Raw genomic sequence first — 19,379 nt, 5'->3', positions numbered from 1 at the left:
GCCTATTGCTTTTTATTCATCATAAAAATTAACACAAAGTCTAGTTTGATATAAGTGAATATCAATGCATAATCTCTCAGCTCAATTCCACTTGTCCACGTCCCATAGCCACCTCAAGAAAAATATAAAATTTATTACTAAGGTGCCCTTACTGGCACATAAAACAGTATCCTTGCATTCTGGGAGCTTACCATGTAAAACAAGTTGCTGGGTTTCCCTTTGTTTCCTTTTAATTGGGAAGATTAAGATGCTAAAGAACTGAAGAATACTTAATAAAAAAAGCGTAACCTCATCTCAGAAAACATCCTCTACATTCTTCGGTTGTCAGGCTAACAATAAGTAGTACACTCCTCCATTTCTAATTTGCCAATTATGGTTCATCTCAGACATTTTATGTGTTTATTTTTCAGAATCAAGTCTGGGGCTTTATCAAAAGAAATTATGGAAGCAATACCAAGGGGTCACCTTAAACTTGATTGTATTTTCCTTGTGCAGAAAATAAAAGCTAAGAGAGTCAGGGAGGCAGGGAAAGCTACTCAGCTAATTCAAAATACAAAAGCACAACATGTTTAACTGCTGCATCCAATTATGGGAAATTTGCATGAAGAAGAGTGAATAGTACTCTGCAGAGTAAATGAAGACACAAAAGGCAGCTTTCTAAATTTGCAGTTTGAAGGAGGTTTCTGGACAGGTGGTCACTAACAGAAAGGGGAGGCACTCTGACAAGAGAGGTAAATAACATAAAATTGAGTTGATGCACAACAACTGAATAATCTTAAAAAGAATGAAATAAACAGCAAGACCATCAGAAGCTTTTGTCTATATGGCTTGCCCGAAGTTTACAATAAATTTTATATATTATTGAAAACAAAAGCCATTTGATAAAAACAGAGTTTGTTAACAAACTAAAGATACACAAATGAAAAAAGGAAAAACACACAGGGTGATTTGAGGCTTCCTATAAAGCAGGGCAGATAAAGAAAGCACACCTTGCATTTCTCACACTACTATCACACCTACAAATCGTCTTTCCATTTTTAAATCCACTTCCTGTAACAAGAGGCCCCTTGGTAATAAAAAATTCACTGGACAAACAGTTGCACTTTAGTTAGTTGAGCACTAGAGGGCAAACTCTCCACATTTTCAATATTGATCAGAACTACAGTGAAAAGCCCAACTTCGCTTTATAGAAAAGCCCATTATAAAATGAGATTTTTTAAAAAATCAAAAAACAATAAACAAATCACACATTTAAACCAACTGGAATAAGTAATAAAGTTAACTTTCCAAATACTGAAAACCATAAAAAATAGCTGTGGTACATGGGATAACAGGAAAAACAATAGTTTCTTGGGCCATCTTTTCCATTAATTTAATCCATGAAATTAAGCGTAAACAAATCACCTATACTTTAGGCCTCAGTTTCCTCATCTGAAAATAAAGTGGTTGATTTAAATAATCTGAAAAGTCATTTTCCAGCTCTAAAATTCTTAAACAATCCATGGTAATTTAAGCCATTAGGGCCTTTCAAGAAAAAAATCAGAGTGAAAACCAGAGCCATGTTTTATTTCCATATTTCTTTGAACACTCCACATTTGCTCAATTCAGTATTTCTACACGCCCTTTTTTTCATGCAGCATATTTCCATTTCCAAAGAAGAAAGGTTTTGATACCAGTGAGACCAGAAGGACACAAAATTCTTCCACACCATAAAAGCTTGCTTTCAACCAATCGGAAAGATGTGCCTGATTTATATGCGTCCAATCCCTTATTTTAGGTCAAATATATTTTGTTGAAGGAAAGGGGCCAGGTGCCTAGTATATTCACCCTAACTCAACCAGTAAAGAATATAAAATGGGCTGTATTAATCAGGGCTTCATCAGGGGGAAGGTGGCCAATCTGATGCGGTAATGTCAGGTTTAGGAAGCTTCTTCCCTTGTTCTCTTCCTCACTAAATTAATAGGTAATTCTCTCCCAGTCATTTGAAGATACACTTCCCTTTTTCTTCATTACAACATAAAGGATGCTATACATTTAAAAACCAATGGGATTAGAATTTCTATAAAAACCTCTGATTTGAGACCCTGGCTGGAGTTTAAAGGGCATGTGACACCCATCTATATTTATTCTCTGTAATGTGGAGAGGACAAAATACGGTTGGATCTGACTTAAAAAACTTAGGAACTCAGGAAGTCCAACTTTGGAGATAAACTCAAAGTTCCAGCAGGAAAGGCTAAACCAGGAGACGAGAGAACCCAGTCTGGTGACAGCAGATGCTTAAAATGTATTTTGTAGAATAAATGAATGGTAACTACCATTACAGAGTCTATACTATTACCAGGCACTATGCTAAATACCTTTCATGCATTTTCTCACAGAACCCTATGACATAACGTACTATTATCACATGCATGTCATAGATGAGATAACTGAGGCTAGGGAGGATGGTCACTGAATCAAAATCACACAGCTTGAAGTGAAAGAACTAGGATTAGCATCCCTTTTTCTTAACCATTACACTATACTTTATGCAAACATAACACGGATACCAATCTGGTCTATTCTTGCCTTTCCTGACAAGAATAATAAAATCAGAACACGAACTGCTGAGCCCAGGAAGCAGGCATTAGAGCCTGCTAGTGCTTCTAGAGCCGGTCAGTTAAACCAAATAATCATGACTTTACTATTAACGATACAGTCTGTCTCTTCGTAAAAAGGAAGGAAGAAGGGAATATTGAGTACTATGTAAGAGACCTATGTTACATATATTACCCTTTCAACCCTCAAAACATCCGTGCGAAATATTACTCTCATAATACAGATAAGTTTCCAGGAGATTAACTTGTCCAAAGTGACACCAATAATAAACGGCAGACTACCTTCTAGTCTAATTTTAAAGTATTACATTTAGGTAAGTGCTGATTTCCACGTGGCTACTGAAAAAATTCTGATAGCATTCATGATTTCAGCTCAAGTTGTGTCACACTACTTTGTAATGTCATTTTTACTCTTCACTAATACTAGAATCCTCACCTGAATAACTGTGCAGTTTCCTCAACTTTGTAGCTATTTACATTAGTCTCTAAAATACTTATTAGTGTACAACAGTTCATTAATATTTAAACACTTCATATAACTAGCTATGTTCAGGAGTATGAAACCTGATAATATTCTGTTTAGAGTCTACTCTCTAGGGTGGTGATTTTCAAATATATTTTTTCAATCATCTTGAAACCTTTTCTTCAAATAGAATCTTCCATGAAAGCCCAATATATAAAACAGATAAAAAGGGAAGCTTTTCTGGAGAAGCTGGCAAGGGGCCCAGGGCCCTGACTACTTGGCCTTTCCACTATTGCTTAGGTGTTTCTCGAAAATACCCTCCCCTGGAATAGCTCCTCTAACAAGGAAGGCCTTTTGCCTTGATTAGAACTTTTAGCAAAATTTGTGCAAAATGTTTATCCTGAATAAAATGCAAGGCTCATGGAAAAGCAAATACATTTTCACTGAATAAGACATAGGCTGTTCCTTGAAATATTCATGGAATTATGCACAGTGACCGGAAGCCTAGTCCATGTTTTAGTGAAGCACTCTTCCCCAAGATAACAGCCTGATGTCCTTTTTAGGACTGTCATATATGGGATCATTCATAATGTAATGTATGTAAATACCAAATTCATAACTAAACTTACTAAAATGCTATCACTTTAATACAATAATTCAAGTACCCACACTACTGAGAAACTAACCATTTAGAAACACAGTACAAGAATTAAAAACCCTTAAGTTGTCAATAGGATTCTTGGGAAAGTCACTAACTTATCATCTTAATTTCTCAAGTGCAAAAATCACTCACCTTGTGAAGTAATAAGAATCACAAGTTGTAATGCACAATGGGGACAAAAATGTTATTGGAATAAAGAGTTGTTTTAATGACCAGCCCCTTTCGTGGAGCAGAAAATAAACAAACCTTTGCCAAGATGCGTGTTGATAGACATATATCTTGCAGTTCCAGTTAAACTTTTATGCTCCCTATAAGGTATATGTTTTTTGGTTTCAGGGTCAATGTATTCCTTGGCCAGTCCAAAGTCTATAATGTGTATAACATGTTCTTTCTTATTGCCTTGTCGGCCAATCAGGAAGTTCTCTGGCTTGACATCTCGGTAAATGAGATTCTTTGAGTGCACATATTCCATTCGAGAAAGCTAAAAGAGAAAAACCAACGATGGAAATACTCTTTAAAGAAGTTTATTGGAAAAATACGTCAAAACATTTTCTTTAATCAGCCCAAGGTTTTAATTACTGAAATGAAAATAAAACTCATTTCTTCTTCACCACCCAGAGTCACTTTACTCTTATAAAAGTCACTTTAGTTTTATAAGCCAGAAAATATTTTCTGATATAAATATATACATAACAAATACCAAGGTAAAAGAAAGTGAGGGGGCCAGCCCTTTGGCCGAGTGGTTAAGTTCGCGCGCTCTGCTTCGGCGGCCCAGGGTTTCACCAGTTCGAATCCTGAGTACGGACATGGCACCGCTCATCAAGCCATGCTGAGGCGTTGTTCCACATGCCACAATTAGAAGGACCCACAACTAAAAATACACAACTACCTACTGGGGGGCTTTGGGAGAAAAAAGAAAAATAAAAAAATTCTTAAAAAAAAAAAGTGGGATAAGTATAATTCAGCCAAAATGATAATATACACATAATGTTATAATTTGCAAGTGATGAATAGAATTAGGTGGGGTTTTTTTTGTTTTGTTTTAAAGATTTTATTTTTCATTTTTCTCCCCAAAGTCCCCTGGTACACAGTTGTATATTTTTAGTTGTGGGTCCTTCTAGTTGTGGCATGTGGGATGCCACCTCAGCATGGCTTGATGAGCGATGCCATGTCCGCACCCAGGATCCAAACGGTGAAACCTTGGGCCGCCGAAGCGGAGCACGCAAACTTAACCATTCGGCCACGGGGCCAGCCCCAGAATTAGGTGTTTTTATGTTACGTCAGAAAGTAAGGATTTGAGAGGCAAGAAGTATTCCCAGACAGGATATCAGAATACGTCGGTGGCTTTTGAAGACAGTTGGCTCTGCCACATTCACCTCCTGCCCACATCTTCCTCTCCTCAGTCAGACAGAAGTCCCTAACCCAGCATTCTTTGCTGTAGAAATAAGGGAAGTTAGGCTCAGAGGAGTTAACACTGGACTGAAATCACAGAGCTAATTAGCAGCAGGGGTAGGAGTGCAGCTTTTACGTCAAAATGAATACAGCCCCACACAACCATAAAATTAGTTCAAATTTCATTACGTTCATTTCCATCTACAAAGCTTTTCTACTTAGTATAGAAAGGGAAGCTCAGACATTTGAATTTTGGACTCAAAAGTCAAGGTCAATTTTCTAACATTCCCAAGTTTTTACTGTAAGTGGGTAAGACCGTCATTCCAGACCAATAAAAATGCGTTTGCATTCTTCTCCTGAGGGGCTGACAAACTACTCAAAGGAACTGTCTTGACTGCTCCTTAAACTGGTACTAGTGTACAATTTGGTAGGAGTTGAAAGAGCTGCCTCTTCAGCTGTGTCAGTCTCTGTGACAACTGGAGGCCAGAGAACTAAGGCAGGTTCTTGGTCACACAACTTTAGAATTGATTGCTAGGGCAGTGAGTTACATCTCCAATCTTTTCTTGGATGTGACTGTGAGGCAAGGGGAAGAACATGACAAAACCTTACAGTCATGTGTTTAAAACTTCTGAATAAAACGTTGAAGAAATTACCTGCATTTGTACAACTTCACCTAATCACCCTCTTTCTCCCTAATCTAAGTTATATACTTCCACTTCAGCTAAGGGCAAGGGTATTGCTCCAAGGTGCAAATTCTTAAAATAGAGCAAACAGCAGATACAGTGACTTCTCTGGGTTAACCCTTTCTGCCCCAGCCAGCTTCTTAGAATGCCATCAAGCCTGTGAGTATACATTCAGTAGGTGTCACTAGAGCTGGTAAATCACCTAAAGGGACACGAGGATGTGGCTGGGGGACTCACCTATCCTCTTGCAGAATAGGAATGCCAACTTACCAACTGGATGGCTATCATTAACACAGTCTTCAAAGTAAAAGTTCGGTCACAGAGGTCAAACAAGTCCTCCAAGCTAGGGCCGAGGAGCTCCAGCACCATGGCATTGTATTTCCCACATGGTCCAAAGTAATACACCTGCGGGAGACCTTCACCTGAAAGCAGAGGGGAAATGGGGTGCAGAGTGAGGGACATAAGACCAAAATATGAGATAGCTGCATCAGCATTGAGTAGACATAAAGCAAGCAGAATTTGTGAGATTTCTATTTTCCTTCATAGTCCCCACAAGAGAGCTTAAACTGAGCACAATAGCTTCAAAGGGAACTAATAATGGGTGGAAATGGCTAAGTCATTGCACAATATTGTCCAAATAAGCTGTTATTTAATACGAGAGTGCCAAAGGCATTTCCACCACTGTATAAAACAGAGAATGGTCCCCAATCCATTACTGAACCAGAGTGCAAACTATTCTCCCCCAAGGATGCCCAAAAGTACACTATCATAAAAGGTTCAAAAGATGGCTCACTCAGCTCAAAGGCCAGGCTAACAGACCTTCCTGCATTAGCTGGTTTCATTTGCACTCCCTATGCTTACTGCCAGAGCTGCGTGGAGCTGTTTGCAACTGTTGCCCCAAGGAGAACTCAGACTGAAGGGGCGAGGTCACAGAGGGTGCAGCCTGGCCCTCTTCTCACAGAGAGGCTCTATAGTTTCCTGTTTTCTATCAGCTAGAGCAAAGTCAACAGACAGGGCTTGGTTACTGATAAGTAATTATGAAAGGAAAAGGAAAAAAACAAAAAGCAAGGCTGGGTTTTCCCCAGATTTGAAATTCATATCTCTAAGAAGCCAAAGTCTAGACTTTCTTACCTAAGTGGCAACTTGCGAATGAATTTCCTCTTTAAAGTGTATTGTAAATATGAGGTACTCAGTACATATGTGTTAAATGGCACCATGTGAACAGTGGATACGAATGAGACTACAGAACATCAAAAAAATCTGGTCTCTCAGAGTAGAAACATTTCTATCTTACACACATTTATGTATACCATGGTCTACAGTTGTATATGCTGCAGATAACTGCTTGCTTCTGCCTATCAGCTTTTTTGTGTGTGTGTGTGAGGAAGATTGGCCCTGAGCTAACATCTGTGCTAATCTTCCTCTATTTGGTATGTGGGACGCTGCCACAGCATAGCTTGATGAGTGGTGTGTAGGTCTGCGCCCAGGATCCAAACCAGTGAACCCCGGGCCACTGACACAAAGCATGCAAACAACCACTATGCCACTGGCCCGGCCCTGCCTAAAAGTTTTTTAGAAAACAAAATTCTCTCAATCTTCCCATTCTCTTTTTATTTGTACAAGGTAGGATACAGGTAGCCATGATTATATCTGTTATGATCTGAATGTTTGTGTGCCTGCAAAATTCATATGCTGAAAACCCAATGTCCAATGTGATGGTTTTAAGAGGTGGGGCCTTTGGGAGGTGCTTAGAGACCCCACAGAGCTCCCTAGCCCCTTCCATCATGTGAGGACACAGCAGGAAGTCAGCAGTCTGCAACCTGGAAGTGGACTCTCACCAGGATCTGACCATGCTGGTACCCTCATCTTGGACTTTCAGCCTCTGGAACTGTGAGAAATAAATTTCTGTGTTTATAAGCCATCCAGTCTGTGGTGTTTTGTTATAGCAGCACAAATGGACTAAAACCATATCTAACACTTAAAACTTTAATCCAATGTGCCCATCCTTCCCTCCAGGACAGGGTCTTTTATATCTTGAGTTGGTACAATTCATTGCTATGTGTTTAACTATTTCACATGCTGCATCAGTCCATCTTGTTCCATCTAAATCCTGAACAAGTTGACTGTTTTAATATGTTCATCCCCAGCTCGCATCATCTAATATAGTATATTCTGCTCCTGCTAGCTTCATAAATATCCATCAAATTGTCCTTGTGGTTGCTTTGAGTCTCCCTATCTACAAAAGGAAATAGGATTTAATTTGAAGTGTCTTTTTCCGTTTGTTGTTTTGAAGAACTCATTCTTCAGTTTATTTAAAATACACAAAACCTAACAGCTGTTCCCAATGAGTCCTGCTGAGAAATCCAAAGCAGAATACTATCATTGTACAGATTTATTGCTTTTATTAATCAGACACATGGTAGATTGTAGTTTGGGGATCTTTTAAATTTATATCCTATATAACAGCTTTTGAAGTCACTAAAATTTGATTTCCCTAATGTAAATATATTCTTCAAGATAGATTGTAGCAGATCTGTTGATTACCTGCCCAATATTCATTCTCTCCTCCTTTCTTAATAACAGAACTTCTAATTATTGCGAATAGCAACCTGCCCAGTTATAACTTTCCAGCCTCCCTTGATAATAGGAAAGACCAGTGAGATGGAAGCAGAAATTACTGGATGGGGTGGTTCTAGAAGAGAGCTGACTCAAGTTGGACGTATGCCCCTTTGATGACTGGCTGAAGCTCCAGAGCCATCTAGAACCACCAGACACCTTGAGGATGTAAGATAGTACCAAGAGTGGATGGAACAAAAAAGAGAAGGACCTGAGTCCCCAATGGCTGTGAAGTAACCACACCAATGTTGGACTTCCCTCCCCTCTGTACTTTTTTAATCCAAAGGAAAAATCAATCTCTACCTTGATGGAACTACTTTTATTTCGATTTTTTTCACAGCCAAACTAATCCTAATTAATAAACATATTATTCCTTTAGTTAGTTAAAGTGAAAATCTGGGCACAATATCGTCCTTCTGAAATACAAACTAGATGTCAGGTCTGCTTAGAAATATAATATTGGCATAATATTCTAGACTTGCTGCCAATACTTAAGGATCAGTTTAAATGAGACAAATGATCATCTTGTTCTTAACAATCTTCAGTACCAAATGTAGGCATCTCTCATCTGAAATTCCCATGTTTACAAAGAAGTTACAAAACCATTCTGGGTGATGTATTTCTAACTATGAGTTATATCACTTCTAACTTCTGCCCAGTAACTTGAAAGATGTGAGGAGTTCCTGCTGGCTGCATTATTGCTCCTTTTATGAAATACCCTGAGACCTCACAATATCCTGGCAGGATTTGGGATGCTCAAGACAACTTCTAGATTACTGAGTGGCTTTGATGCTCTCCTCAAAGATGGTCTAGGTCCAAAATGCTAGTGTAGGAAAAGCTTAAGTCAGCAGACTCTTAGATCTATTATTTGGTTCTGCTACCAACTCTGAACATTCCTTCACGTCTCTGCTTTGTCATCTGTAAAGAGAACAAATTTAGAATGGTTCCCTTTTAAATCTAAAATTCTTACTATAGCTGGGATTTCCTTCTAGTTACCCTCTAGGTTTCTCTTTGGAAAGCCATAGAAGCAGTATGAATGAAACTTGCCTCCAAGTTATATAGAATATGTGTGGTACAAACTCAAATGTAAGCTGGTAGCGCTACTCAACTGGAAGTGTGTCTATTAGAAACACCTCTAAGACTTTAAAAAACAGATGCAGTGACTTCATTTCAAACCTACTAAACCAGAATTTCGAGGAGTGGATGTAAGCATAGCTCCATAGGTGATTCTGAAGTGCAACCTCAGCTGGAAAACTGGATATAGAGGGTAGAAATAAAGGGCATTGCTTTGTTTTATGACTAATTACTATGAGGACTCAGAAAACACTGACAGACCAGTCCCTTTCAGAAGCTTTTTCACATCAAAATATTTGGACTTAATACTTTTTGAAGGGAATAATTTTAAGGCTATTTAAAACACTTCTCTGTTTCGACTTTCTTAGTTTTACTGACAATGTGCTGCTGAGTATAAAAGTCTTTTCGGAAGACGTAGCTGTAGTAGTCGTAATTTATTAGAACTATCTGTATAGAAAAATGCCCACACAGGCTCTATGCTGTGCCTAGTTTCTCACATGAGTGCCCATAAAGTGGCCAGTGCTGGTGGTGAAAGACAGAGACACAGGCCCACTAAGAAAGTCTCTCTCTTTGGTCAACGATTACTGCACAGTAATGATTTATCACCTGGGCTGCATTTAAATGAGAAATCCTGTATATTATATTTCACTCTTCTTTTGCAGAGCCACCTCTAATCCATCGCTTAAGAAATTTAAATACAACATAAGCTATAAATGTGGTAAACAAGGTACTTCCTGCAAGAAATTATGAGGTAATGGGAATGAAGTGCAAGAGGTGGGCAAGGTAGATATGCACCAAATTCTTTGACTGATGGTATTTCAGCAACTGAGGTAGTTCTATAATCTCACATCTGCTCTGGAATTAAAGCACTAAAATGGTCTCCACCCTAAATTGGTCAATTGTATAAAGGCCTGGAAATTAAAGACGTGAATCCTGAATTTTCCTCTTCTGAAGGATTTCCAATAGATTTCATCAGATTTCCTTTAGCCACAAGGTTATATATATACTACACATGTTGTCTTGTATATTTTCACAGGGTACTATGAAAATAGCTTTTCCATCCATCAGTAACATAGTCCTATAAATCCTGCTGAACATGTGGCTCACACATACATCATGCTGCACAAAACAGGAAGCGAGGTGTACAACATTACAGCTAATTTTCAGTCTGTCATAAATGTAACTTGGGTTAAATACACCAAATCAAGGATAATGGCTTCTTTATCATCCAAGCTGTTACCTAAAAAGATTCCATAATGCTTTATGCACAGTAAGTACTCTAAGTAGAGATATTTTTAAATGCACATCAGGCTGAGAACTGAAATAGAACCACCTTGAAGCTTTCGGTAATGTGATCACATTATTGCCTAATAATTAGCCTTTCATCCTTTTTGAAAAACTAAATTACCTGGCTGTGAAGCAAATTCCAGTAAGTCCCATTCCTGCATTAATATCTAAATGTAAAAAATAACATCTATATTATTATTTCCATGAAAAACTAAGCACATGTTGGTGATGACTATCTTTTAAAGTCAGGGCTGAAGAAAATCTGTAAGGCCATAACGACCTTGGCAATTCCCTTCTTTTGTTTTGTTTACACAGTTTAATTTTTGTTTTTGGGTGTGGTAGATAGGTCCTGAGCTAACATCTGTTGCCAATCTTCCTCTATTTCGTACGTGGGAAACTGCCACAGCATGGTTTGATGAGTGGTGTATAGGTCTGTGCCCAGGATCCGAACCTGTGAAACCTGTGCCGCCAAAGTGGAGCATGTGAACTTAACCACTATGCCAACGGGCCGGCCCTGGTTTTTTAATTTTTAAAGAAAATAGGATAGTTTTTCTCCAAAATTAAACTGTCCTTGTCCATCAATGGTAGTGGCTTCTAGCACAACTACCGAATGTTCTTTAGTGTTTATGAGAGATTAGGGAATTACCAAGACATGGGGAATTATTATCAGGAGTAATAATAGCATTAAACAAGTCCACTTAACAAGAAAGCAGAAAGAATAAGCAGATAAACATGATGATATTACATAGGAAGAAGTGAAAGAGGAAAATGAAAAGCACAGCCTCTAAAATTCAGGAAAAAAAATTAAAAACAATGCATTATTACCAAGATATGAGAAAACATGTTTCTCTTTAAAAAAAGAACGAAATCCCTCTCATTTCTCTGACCGAAAAATGCCTCTCTAAAATATGAACCAGTTCAACATATGAATCTACTCAAAATGCTGGTTTGATAACAAAAACAGCTAGACCCAGAATTAGGAATCAGGATTACTTTGTCCTATAATGAAAAATGCTTTACAATCATCTTGTTCACAGGCCTCTTGGGAACTGGAATACTGCTAGACATATGCTGCTAACACAGGCTCAAATTTTGTATGGTGGGGGAAGAGAAGGTGAGGAAAGGCAACAGCAGAGGAATAACCTCACATTTCTGAGGCACAGAGACTGAGCTTTCTCTATTACGTGCATACAATTACCAAGGCCTTGAGCCTCAAAGCAGGTTCAAGGTTTTATTTATCCAAAGGAGTCAGGAAAGAAAGCCCAAGATGGGAGGACAGATTTCTTCTGCAGTAGATACCATCTAAGATAAAAAACTGTTTAAAAAATGTGTTCTGGGGGCCGGCCCAGTGGCCGAGCGGTTAAGTTCACGCACTCTGCTTTGGCGGCCCAGGGTGTTGCCAGTTCAGATCCTGGGCACGGACATGGCACCGCTCATCAGGCCACGTTGAGGCGGCGTCCCACATGCCACAACTAGAGGGACTCATAACTAAAATATACAACTACGTACTGGGGGGGATTTGGGGAGAAAAAGCAGGAAAAAAAAGTGTTGTGTATTGGGGTGAGGTGGGGATGGGGGATCCTTTCTTTTTTCAAAAAGACTCAAACTCAGCTCAGAACTGGTAAATTTATGGGATAAAAAACCCAGTCTCGGAAAAATTTCTGCTTTCCTTAGTATTACAATTCCTGTGATTAAGTTATAAAGACAGAATATCTATTGAGTTTCAAAGCTAAGAAGAGACACTAAATTGTTCTTAACACACACCTGAACAACCACTAAAAAGTCAAGAAAGTTCTAGCAAGTATTTAGAAGGAATAAGGAAAAAAATGAGATTACTCAAAGTACAGTGAACCCATTACTGACAATCCTACCCTGCTCCTATTACAATTTCTTTGTCCATGTGTCTGTCTTCCCTCCTAAGGGGAGGCTGTTTGAAGGCAGTGACTACTATATGTTAATTATGTTTGTACATCAGCGCCTAGCCCTAGTCCAAGCATATGGTATAGATAAGGGTAGAATAAGTACTACGTAAATAAATAAATAAATACAACTCAATGAAATGCCCCTCAAGCTTTCTATTTAGAAGGCACAATGCTTACCTCAAAATGCTAAAATGCAAACATATATGGAGCAAACCAAACTAACCAGATTTTAAATGTGCAGGAAATGCTAACACAATTGATATTTCTGAGTAGTTCTCATTTAAATTTCATAGGAACGATATTTAAAAAAAAATGTTTTGCTGGGCAAGCCACCAGTGTGAGTATTCCAAGTAACTCAAAGTTGTATTATTTCTACATTTTCTTCTGTGTATTTTCTTCCATGACGGTTGCATACGTGGTATCTGCAGTTTTATTTTGCTGTTACTACACGCAGGTGAACTATGCAGAATATCCATTTTAGTTAACAGTACTGAAAGCTACACACAAACAAACGTAAATGTCTTCACTTCTCTCAAAAAAGCACCTGCCCATCCAAATAGGTTAAATGACCAATAAAATTTTAGTCATGTTAAGTCTGATGATATCTTCCTACCCTTTTCTTCTCCCACTACATTTATAGACAAATTCTGTATTTTGGTCCTGGCTAACTTGGAATTACACAGCCTTTTCTTTACATAAGTAGCCCTTTTCCATCTCACTTGAATCTCACAGTCATCCTGTGAAGAAAAAAGGTGAAATACTAATAATTCCATTTTACCTGTGAGATAGAAACCCTGAGAGGTGTTATGTGACCTTTCCTAGGTAACAGGGTGCCCAAGTAACACAACCAGATCTCTCAACTCCAGATTCACTGCTCTCTTCCTTACACTGAGCTGCCTCCATTCTCTGTCTCTGTTCTTCCCTTTCAGGCGTGTGGTTGCCAAAGTTACTCTGTGTGCTCCCTATCCCACCTTTCCCAAACTACGTGCCTTTCGGTTAACATTTATATTTTTTCCAGCAATTCTCTGTCACTCTTCTAGGATATAAATCCCCTGCCCTGCTGCACAGGCTGCTTAATCTGTTTTACCCACTCCCTTGGTTCCCATTATTTTTATATCAGCTCCATGAACACTATCTTTTCAGCTTTCCTATCATATATCCGTCTCTCTACAGTTCTTGAGCTTTGTCCATTCCACTCTCTGGTCTGGAATAGGGGCCATCTGGGGCATTACTTTTTTAAATTATAAAAGTGATATACACCCATTTTAAACAATCAAACATAACAGCAAACCAAAAGCAATACAGAAATATATGAAGAAAAATTAGTCAAATCCACGACAGATAATACACATACACATAATTAACAATACTTCTCTGCAACTTCATTTTTTTTTTTTATTAATGTTATGATAGATTACAACCTTGTGAGATTTCAGTTGTACATTTTTGTTAGTCATGTTGTGGGTACACCACCTCCCCCTCTGTGCCCTCCCCCCACCCTCCCTTTTCCCTGGTAACCACCGATCAGATCTCCTTATCAATATACTAACTTCCACCTATGAGTGGAGTCATATAGAGTTCGTCTTTCTCTGACTGGCTTATTTCGCTTAACATAATACCCTCGAGGTCCATCCACGTTGTTGTGAATGGGCCAATTTTGTCTTTTTTTATGGCTGAGTAGTATTCCATTGTGTATATATACCACATCTTCTTTATCCAATCATCAGTTTCTGGGCATGTAGGCTGGTTCCACGTCTTGGCTATTGTAAATAATGCTCCGATGAACATAGGGGTGCAATGGACTCTTGAGATTTCTGATATCAGGTTCTTAGGATAGATACCCAGTAATGGGATGGCTGGGTCATAGGGTATTTCTATTTTTAACTTTTTGAGAAATCTCCATACTGTTTTCCATAGTGGCTGTACCAGTTTCTACAACTTCATTTTTAATATTATATAGTGGACATTTTTTCTTGTCAACACATGGATATACCTCATTCATTTTAATAGCTACACAGCATCCCATCCTATGATGAATCATATTTATTTAAGTTTTCTTGTACTGATGGACGTTTAGGCTGTACCCATATATTTGTTATTAGAAATAGATATTATAGTGAACAGCTATTGCTTTTGCCTGGCCTGCATCCTTTTCGTCTTTCTTATGATAACAACACCTTACTCCTCCAGTGGGAAAGTACCATTTCCTCAATGTTACTTGACGTATTTAAAGCAGGGTCAACCCATTTCCCACTGCCATCCCAAGGATATGACTCAAGACAGGTTGATCACAGTATTCTATCTCTCCGCCCTGGGGAACTGGGTCAAGGATAGGTGCTTGACTCACGTCAGTATAATGAGAGTCAACTCTAGGACTTTTGTGGAACTATAGAGAAAGAGGAACAATTTTTCCCCTTCAATTGCTAAACTGGAAGGAGTTTAGCCTAGAGCTGCCAGAGACTACCACATGAGAAGAGGTAGATGACCTATCTGAGAATGAAGCTGACACAGAGAAAGCTGAGCTGAGAGAAAGAGACAGATAAACATACCATATAACCTGAGGACCAGGGACAGTGTTGGTCTAGATCTGTCTAGCATGAGGTGAGAATATTGCTGGAATTCTCAGTCCTATGAGCCAAGAAACCTGCCCCTTAAGCCTCTCTCTCTAAGTGAGCTTGAACTCTATCACTGAAAATAAAAGTGTCTATGGGGGCCGGCCTGGTGGCACAGCAGTTAAATTCGCACGTTCTGCTTCAGCGGCCTGGGTTTCGCCAGTTCGGATCCCGGGTACAGACACGGCACCACTTGGCACGCCATGCTGTGGTAGGCGTCCCACATATAAAGTGGAGGAAGATGGGCACGGATGTTAGCTCAGGGCCAGTCTTCCTCATCAAAATGAGGAGGATTGACAGCAGATGTTAACTCAAGGCTAATCTTCCTCAAAAAAAAAAAAAAAGAAAGAAAGAAAAGAAAAGTGTCTAGACAAATATGTATACAATATTGCAAAAAAATCCTTGTGCCTATGATTTGGGCATAAATGCAAATATATCTTGAGGGTAAATTTCTTAAGAGGAAATGCTGAGTCAAGGGGCATGTACATTTAACATTTTAGTATACACTGCCAAATTGCCAGTTCTCAAGCCTCTTTGGTCCCTGGTTTGTCTCTAGTCCTGGGCCTACTTTCAACACTTACTACTATAGTCTTATCACTTAGGTATCCAGGCCCACAGAGTATTTAAAAATGCTTTCAGAACGTGCCTTGACCCATTATTCCCAAAGCCCCAGCACTAAGTTATCTTCTCTTATACTTGGCCACAGCATGTTTGGAGGAGTCTCCTGGCTTTTTATCAAAATTATCACTGACATTTCAAGGCCAGGAGAATCCTTCCCCCCTCATTATTTGTTCAATGCTACAATTAGAAAATTTCACTCAAAGCATACTCCTATCATAAAAGTCTTTGGCCATAAACTGCTTTATAGTTTATGAAGCGTCTTTATATAGATTCTCACATTTAATCCTAACAAATATGTATAGGTATTACTATTCTCATTTTACAGGTAAGGTAACTGAGCTGAAGTGACTTGCTCAGGTTATACAATGAGTGGTACAGCCAAGACCTAAAACTCCAACTTGTGCCTCCAGGCAGGCTCTTTTACGTGTACCTATATCTGTGCCCTAAGTTCACAAACATTGAGAGTGGCAGCAAGTACTACTGGGTCACATTACTTTGATAGGAGATTAACCGATTCTGTACAGATTCATGCAAAACATGGTCTGTATAGGAACCTAAAGGACAATCAAAAATACTAATGATATTGATAGATTACGAACTCAAGTAGTAAAGAAAGAGTAAAATTTCCCTTACAAAAGCACAGGTATGACCTAGAATTAATGGGAGAAAATGGCATCAGAAACTTTAGTCTGTGTCAATTTTAATAAGCCAGCCCCCACTGACAGGCTTCGGGGATCGACCTTTTCCAAACCTTTGCCTGTATAAGCACTATACGAGTTTTCTGGAACTAATCATATCTCTCTAGCCCAGTCCACTTACGTATAAGTTATCTGGGTCTATTTTTAGAACCTTGTCTTCTATTTTTCATGAAGTTCTTTAAACAAAGACAAAATCCAAGTAACAAATTCTGCCTTCACACTGAGCAAATATCTCTAGCAGTTCTGCACTTTGCAAAACAATGCACTGAAAGGTGTTGGTGCTTTGTGTTACTGTGAGGTATATGCAGGCCAAATAATTTCTATAATAAACTCACAACACTCTATTTGTAATTAAACAAATTATTGGCCTAACAAGTCTTCACCAGCAAATTGTTTAAAATAGAAGTGGTTTTTCGTTTTTGTTTTTGTTTTGCAGGAGGGAAAGGAACAAATTTTATGTATGTAATTAAAGGTAATTACTATATATGCCTCATGTGACTTACAGCTATTTGAGAGTTTTAAGGGGCAGAGAAGGGCCACATGGGGTTTGGCTCTAACAGATAAGCAAGTCTCTTACAGCATTACATATGAACTTTTTTTGCTTATATTTCACTATACTGCAGAGTGCACTGCTAACTATAAGAAATGTCCCAATGCTCCAAACTATGGAAAATACAAACAAAGGACAGACAACCACAGAATTTATGCTAGTCTAGAAGCATACTGAGTGTTGGGCTTCAGAAATATCAGTTCCTTTTTTGGGCTAACTAGTGTAGCTAGTTAGTAAAGGTTAAGGTCATGATGTTTCATTCTTGGAAGGATGGACAGAAATTCACAGTGCTAGCACCACTAAATTAGCTCCATTAAAGACTAGCAATTGTTAGTACTGAGTATGTGAGTTACATCTTTCCAAGCCCAGTAAATGACACAATCTTTTCTATTTTTCTTCATAAAATTAAGCAGACTGAACTTACACTGTAACATCAATGGAAGCATTTATATGTCCTTTTAAAATGTTTTCTAGACACTGTAGGCAGACTTGGAAACATACACACATGCATACACACTCTTTAAAAGGAAAAGATGATGACCACACCACACTTTTCCTTGTCTGAAGTTCATTTTATATACTGTAAGACAGAGAAGCCTTACATATACCAACTTCAGGTTCTTGCTACTGACTTGCCAACTCAAGCACACTTTTATATTTATGTTCTGCTCCCTAAGAGGAACAACAGAGACACTGGTGCCGCTCCTTCTGCAAAGTATATTCAAAGGCTCAGATATTTTCAAACATCCTCCTCAACATTTACCCAGAGGACAGAAGTTTAACTTTTTGGTTTGTTTTTAATATGAGGCTTCTACTGTTGTCCTAATGTTTACTATTTCAAATAGTCCACTCATGCTGAAAGGAGCAGACCCTTCAGAGGGTGAAAGTTTGGCAAAAGTGGCTTTAAATCTCAATTCATCATTCCAGATCCCCTCAAAGTATGAAGTCTGCCTCTCTTAATACAGGCTCAAAGCAGGTTTTTCTCCTAAGATTATTCTTTTCCAACAAGAATATGGTAAGTACAGTAAACACAGGCACAATTAGTTATGAAAAAGGCAGTCCTTCTTCTGGGAGTACTCATTGCCCTATGCTAGGACACCACACAGCTCTTGTCTTCAAGTTCTACTCCCCACTTTCAGAATCTCAAGATGTTGAAATGTCTTAAGGCAAAATGTTTTGATTTTTAGCAAGTATTATATGAAGAGAAAGAAAAATATGGTCTGTAAGCTCCATTCTCTTGTCACACTAGCAACTGCTTTCTTTCAGTTCTTAAGCCACATTCTGAGGGAACCTGCTCTCTGCTGAACAGCAGAGTCCACAGGATTCTGTACCCACTGAGTATGGTACCTGGACCGGGACTGGAAAGCTGCTCCAGGTTTAGCCCAGCAGTGCCTTTCCCAGGAACTCGCAAGTGGGACACAGGGCTCTAGTCAATCTCTGCTGGTGCTTAAATTGGGGAAAAGGGCAGCATGAAAGGCCTCTTCCCACCAAATGCAAGGAGAAGCAGAGAAGTCTGGTGATGTAGAGAAACCAAAGAAGGCTAACAGAAGCTGAGGCAGGGGACCCTAAGCAGGAGAGTCAGATAAAATGTCAGCGTCCAGAAGAGCTGGACAGAAAGCCAGGGACAAAGAGTACTAATCTTGGTTCCCAGAGGCTTTCCAAGTGCTCTGTTCTAATCCCTAGTGAGATCTGTATATTTCCTTCCTTGATTCCATGATATGTCCCTGTGATCTTCCAGTAAATCTTCCTCTTGGGTCTAAGCTAATTGGAATAGATTCTGTTATTTATAAGCAAAACAGTGTTGACCAAGACACATATATAACTGCTCATCTTCCTCCTCTTTAACCGTCATTTCCTAAATACTCACTATGTGCAAGATACTACACTAGATGCTTTAAGGAGAGAAGAAAAAACAGGTAAGTCATAGACTCTGCCCTTAGGGAGCTTACAGGCAGAAAACAGAGGTAAACAGCTAACAGAGTACTAGGTCAAGCCTTTCGTAAAAATTAGTAAAATGAAGGAAGAAAGTGATGTGGAATGGCATAAGAATGTGATGTGGAATGACACGAGAATGGCAATGAGAATTAAATTTACTTACTCACATCTAACAATATATCCTTGGCCAAAAAAGGTTTTAAGAAAATAAAAACTACCACAAGATGTTCTGCAGATGTATACCTTATTACCTAAGCTATGCACCACT

General features: G+C 38.8%; 1 protein-coding gene across 37 annotated transcripts in view; it reads right to left on the bottom strand.

Moving 5' to 3' along the window:
- Nucleotides 1–19,379, bottom strand: part of CSNK1G1 (casein kinase 1 gamma 1) — a 189,430-nt gene that overhangs the window by 38,349 nt on the left and 131,702 nt on the right. For all 37 annotated transcript variants that reach the window (XR_011425772.1, XR_011425775.1, XR_011425781.1 and 34 more), the window contains 2 exons: nt 6,067–6,218; nt 3,968–4,202 (listed from right to left, as the gene is read on the bottom strand). Coding sequence is in view for 25 of the 37 variants with exons in the window: in XM_070234745.1 (XP_070090846.1) it covers nt 3,968–4,202; nt 6,067–6,218 (387 nt within the window). In the remaining 12 variants the exon portion in view is untranslated. The remainder of the gene's footprint in view (nt 1–3,967; nt 4,203–6,066; nt 6,219–19,379) is intronic.

Source organism: Equus caballus, chromosome 1 (assembly GCF_041296265.1).
Source record: "Equus caballus isolate H_3958 breed thoroughbred chromosome 1, TB-T2T, whole genome shotgun sequence".
Classification (NCBI taxonomy): Eukaryota; Metazoa; Chordata; class Mammalia; order Perissodactyla; family Equidae; genus Equus; species Equus caballus.
The sequence above is the reverse complement of the archived record's forward strand: the minus strand, read 5'-3'. Positions and strand labels throughout refer to the sequence as shown.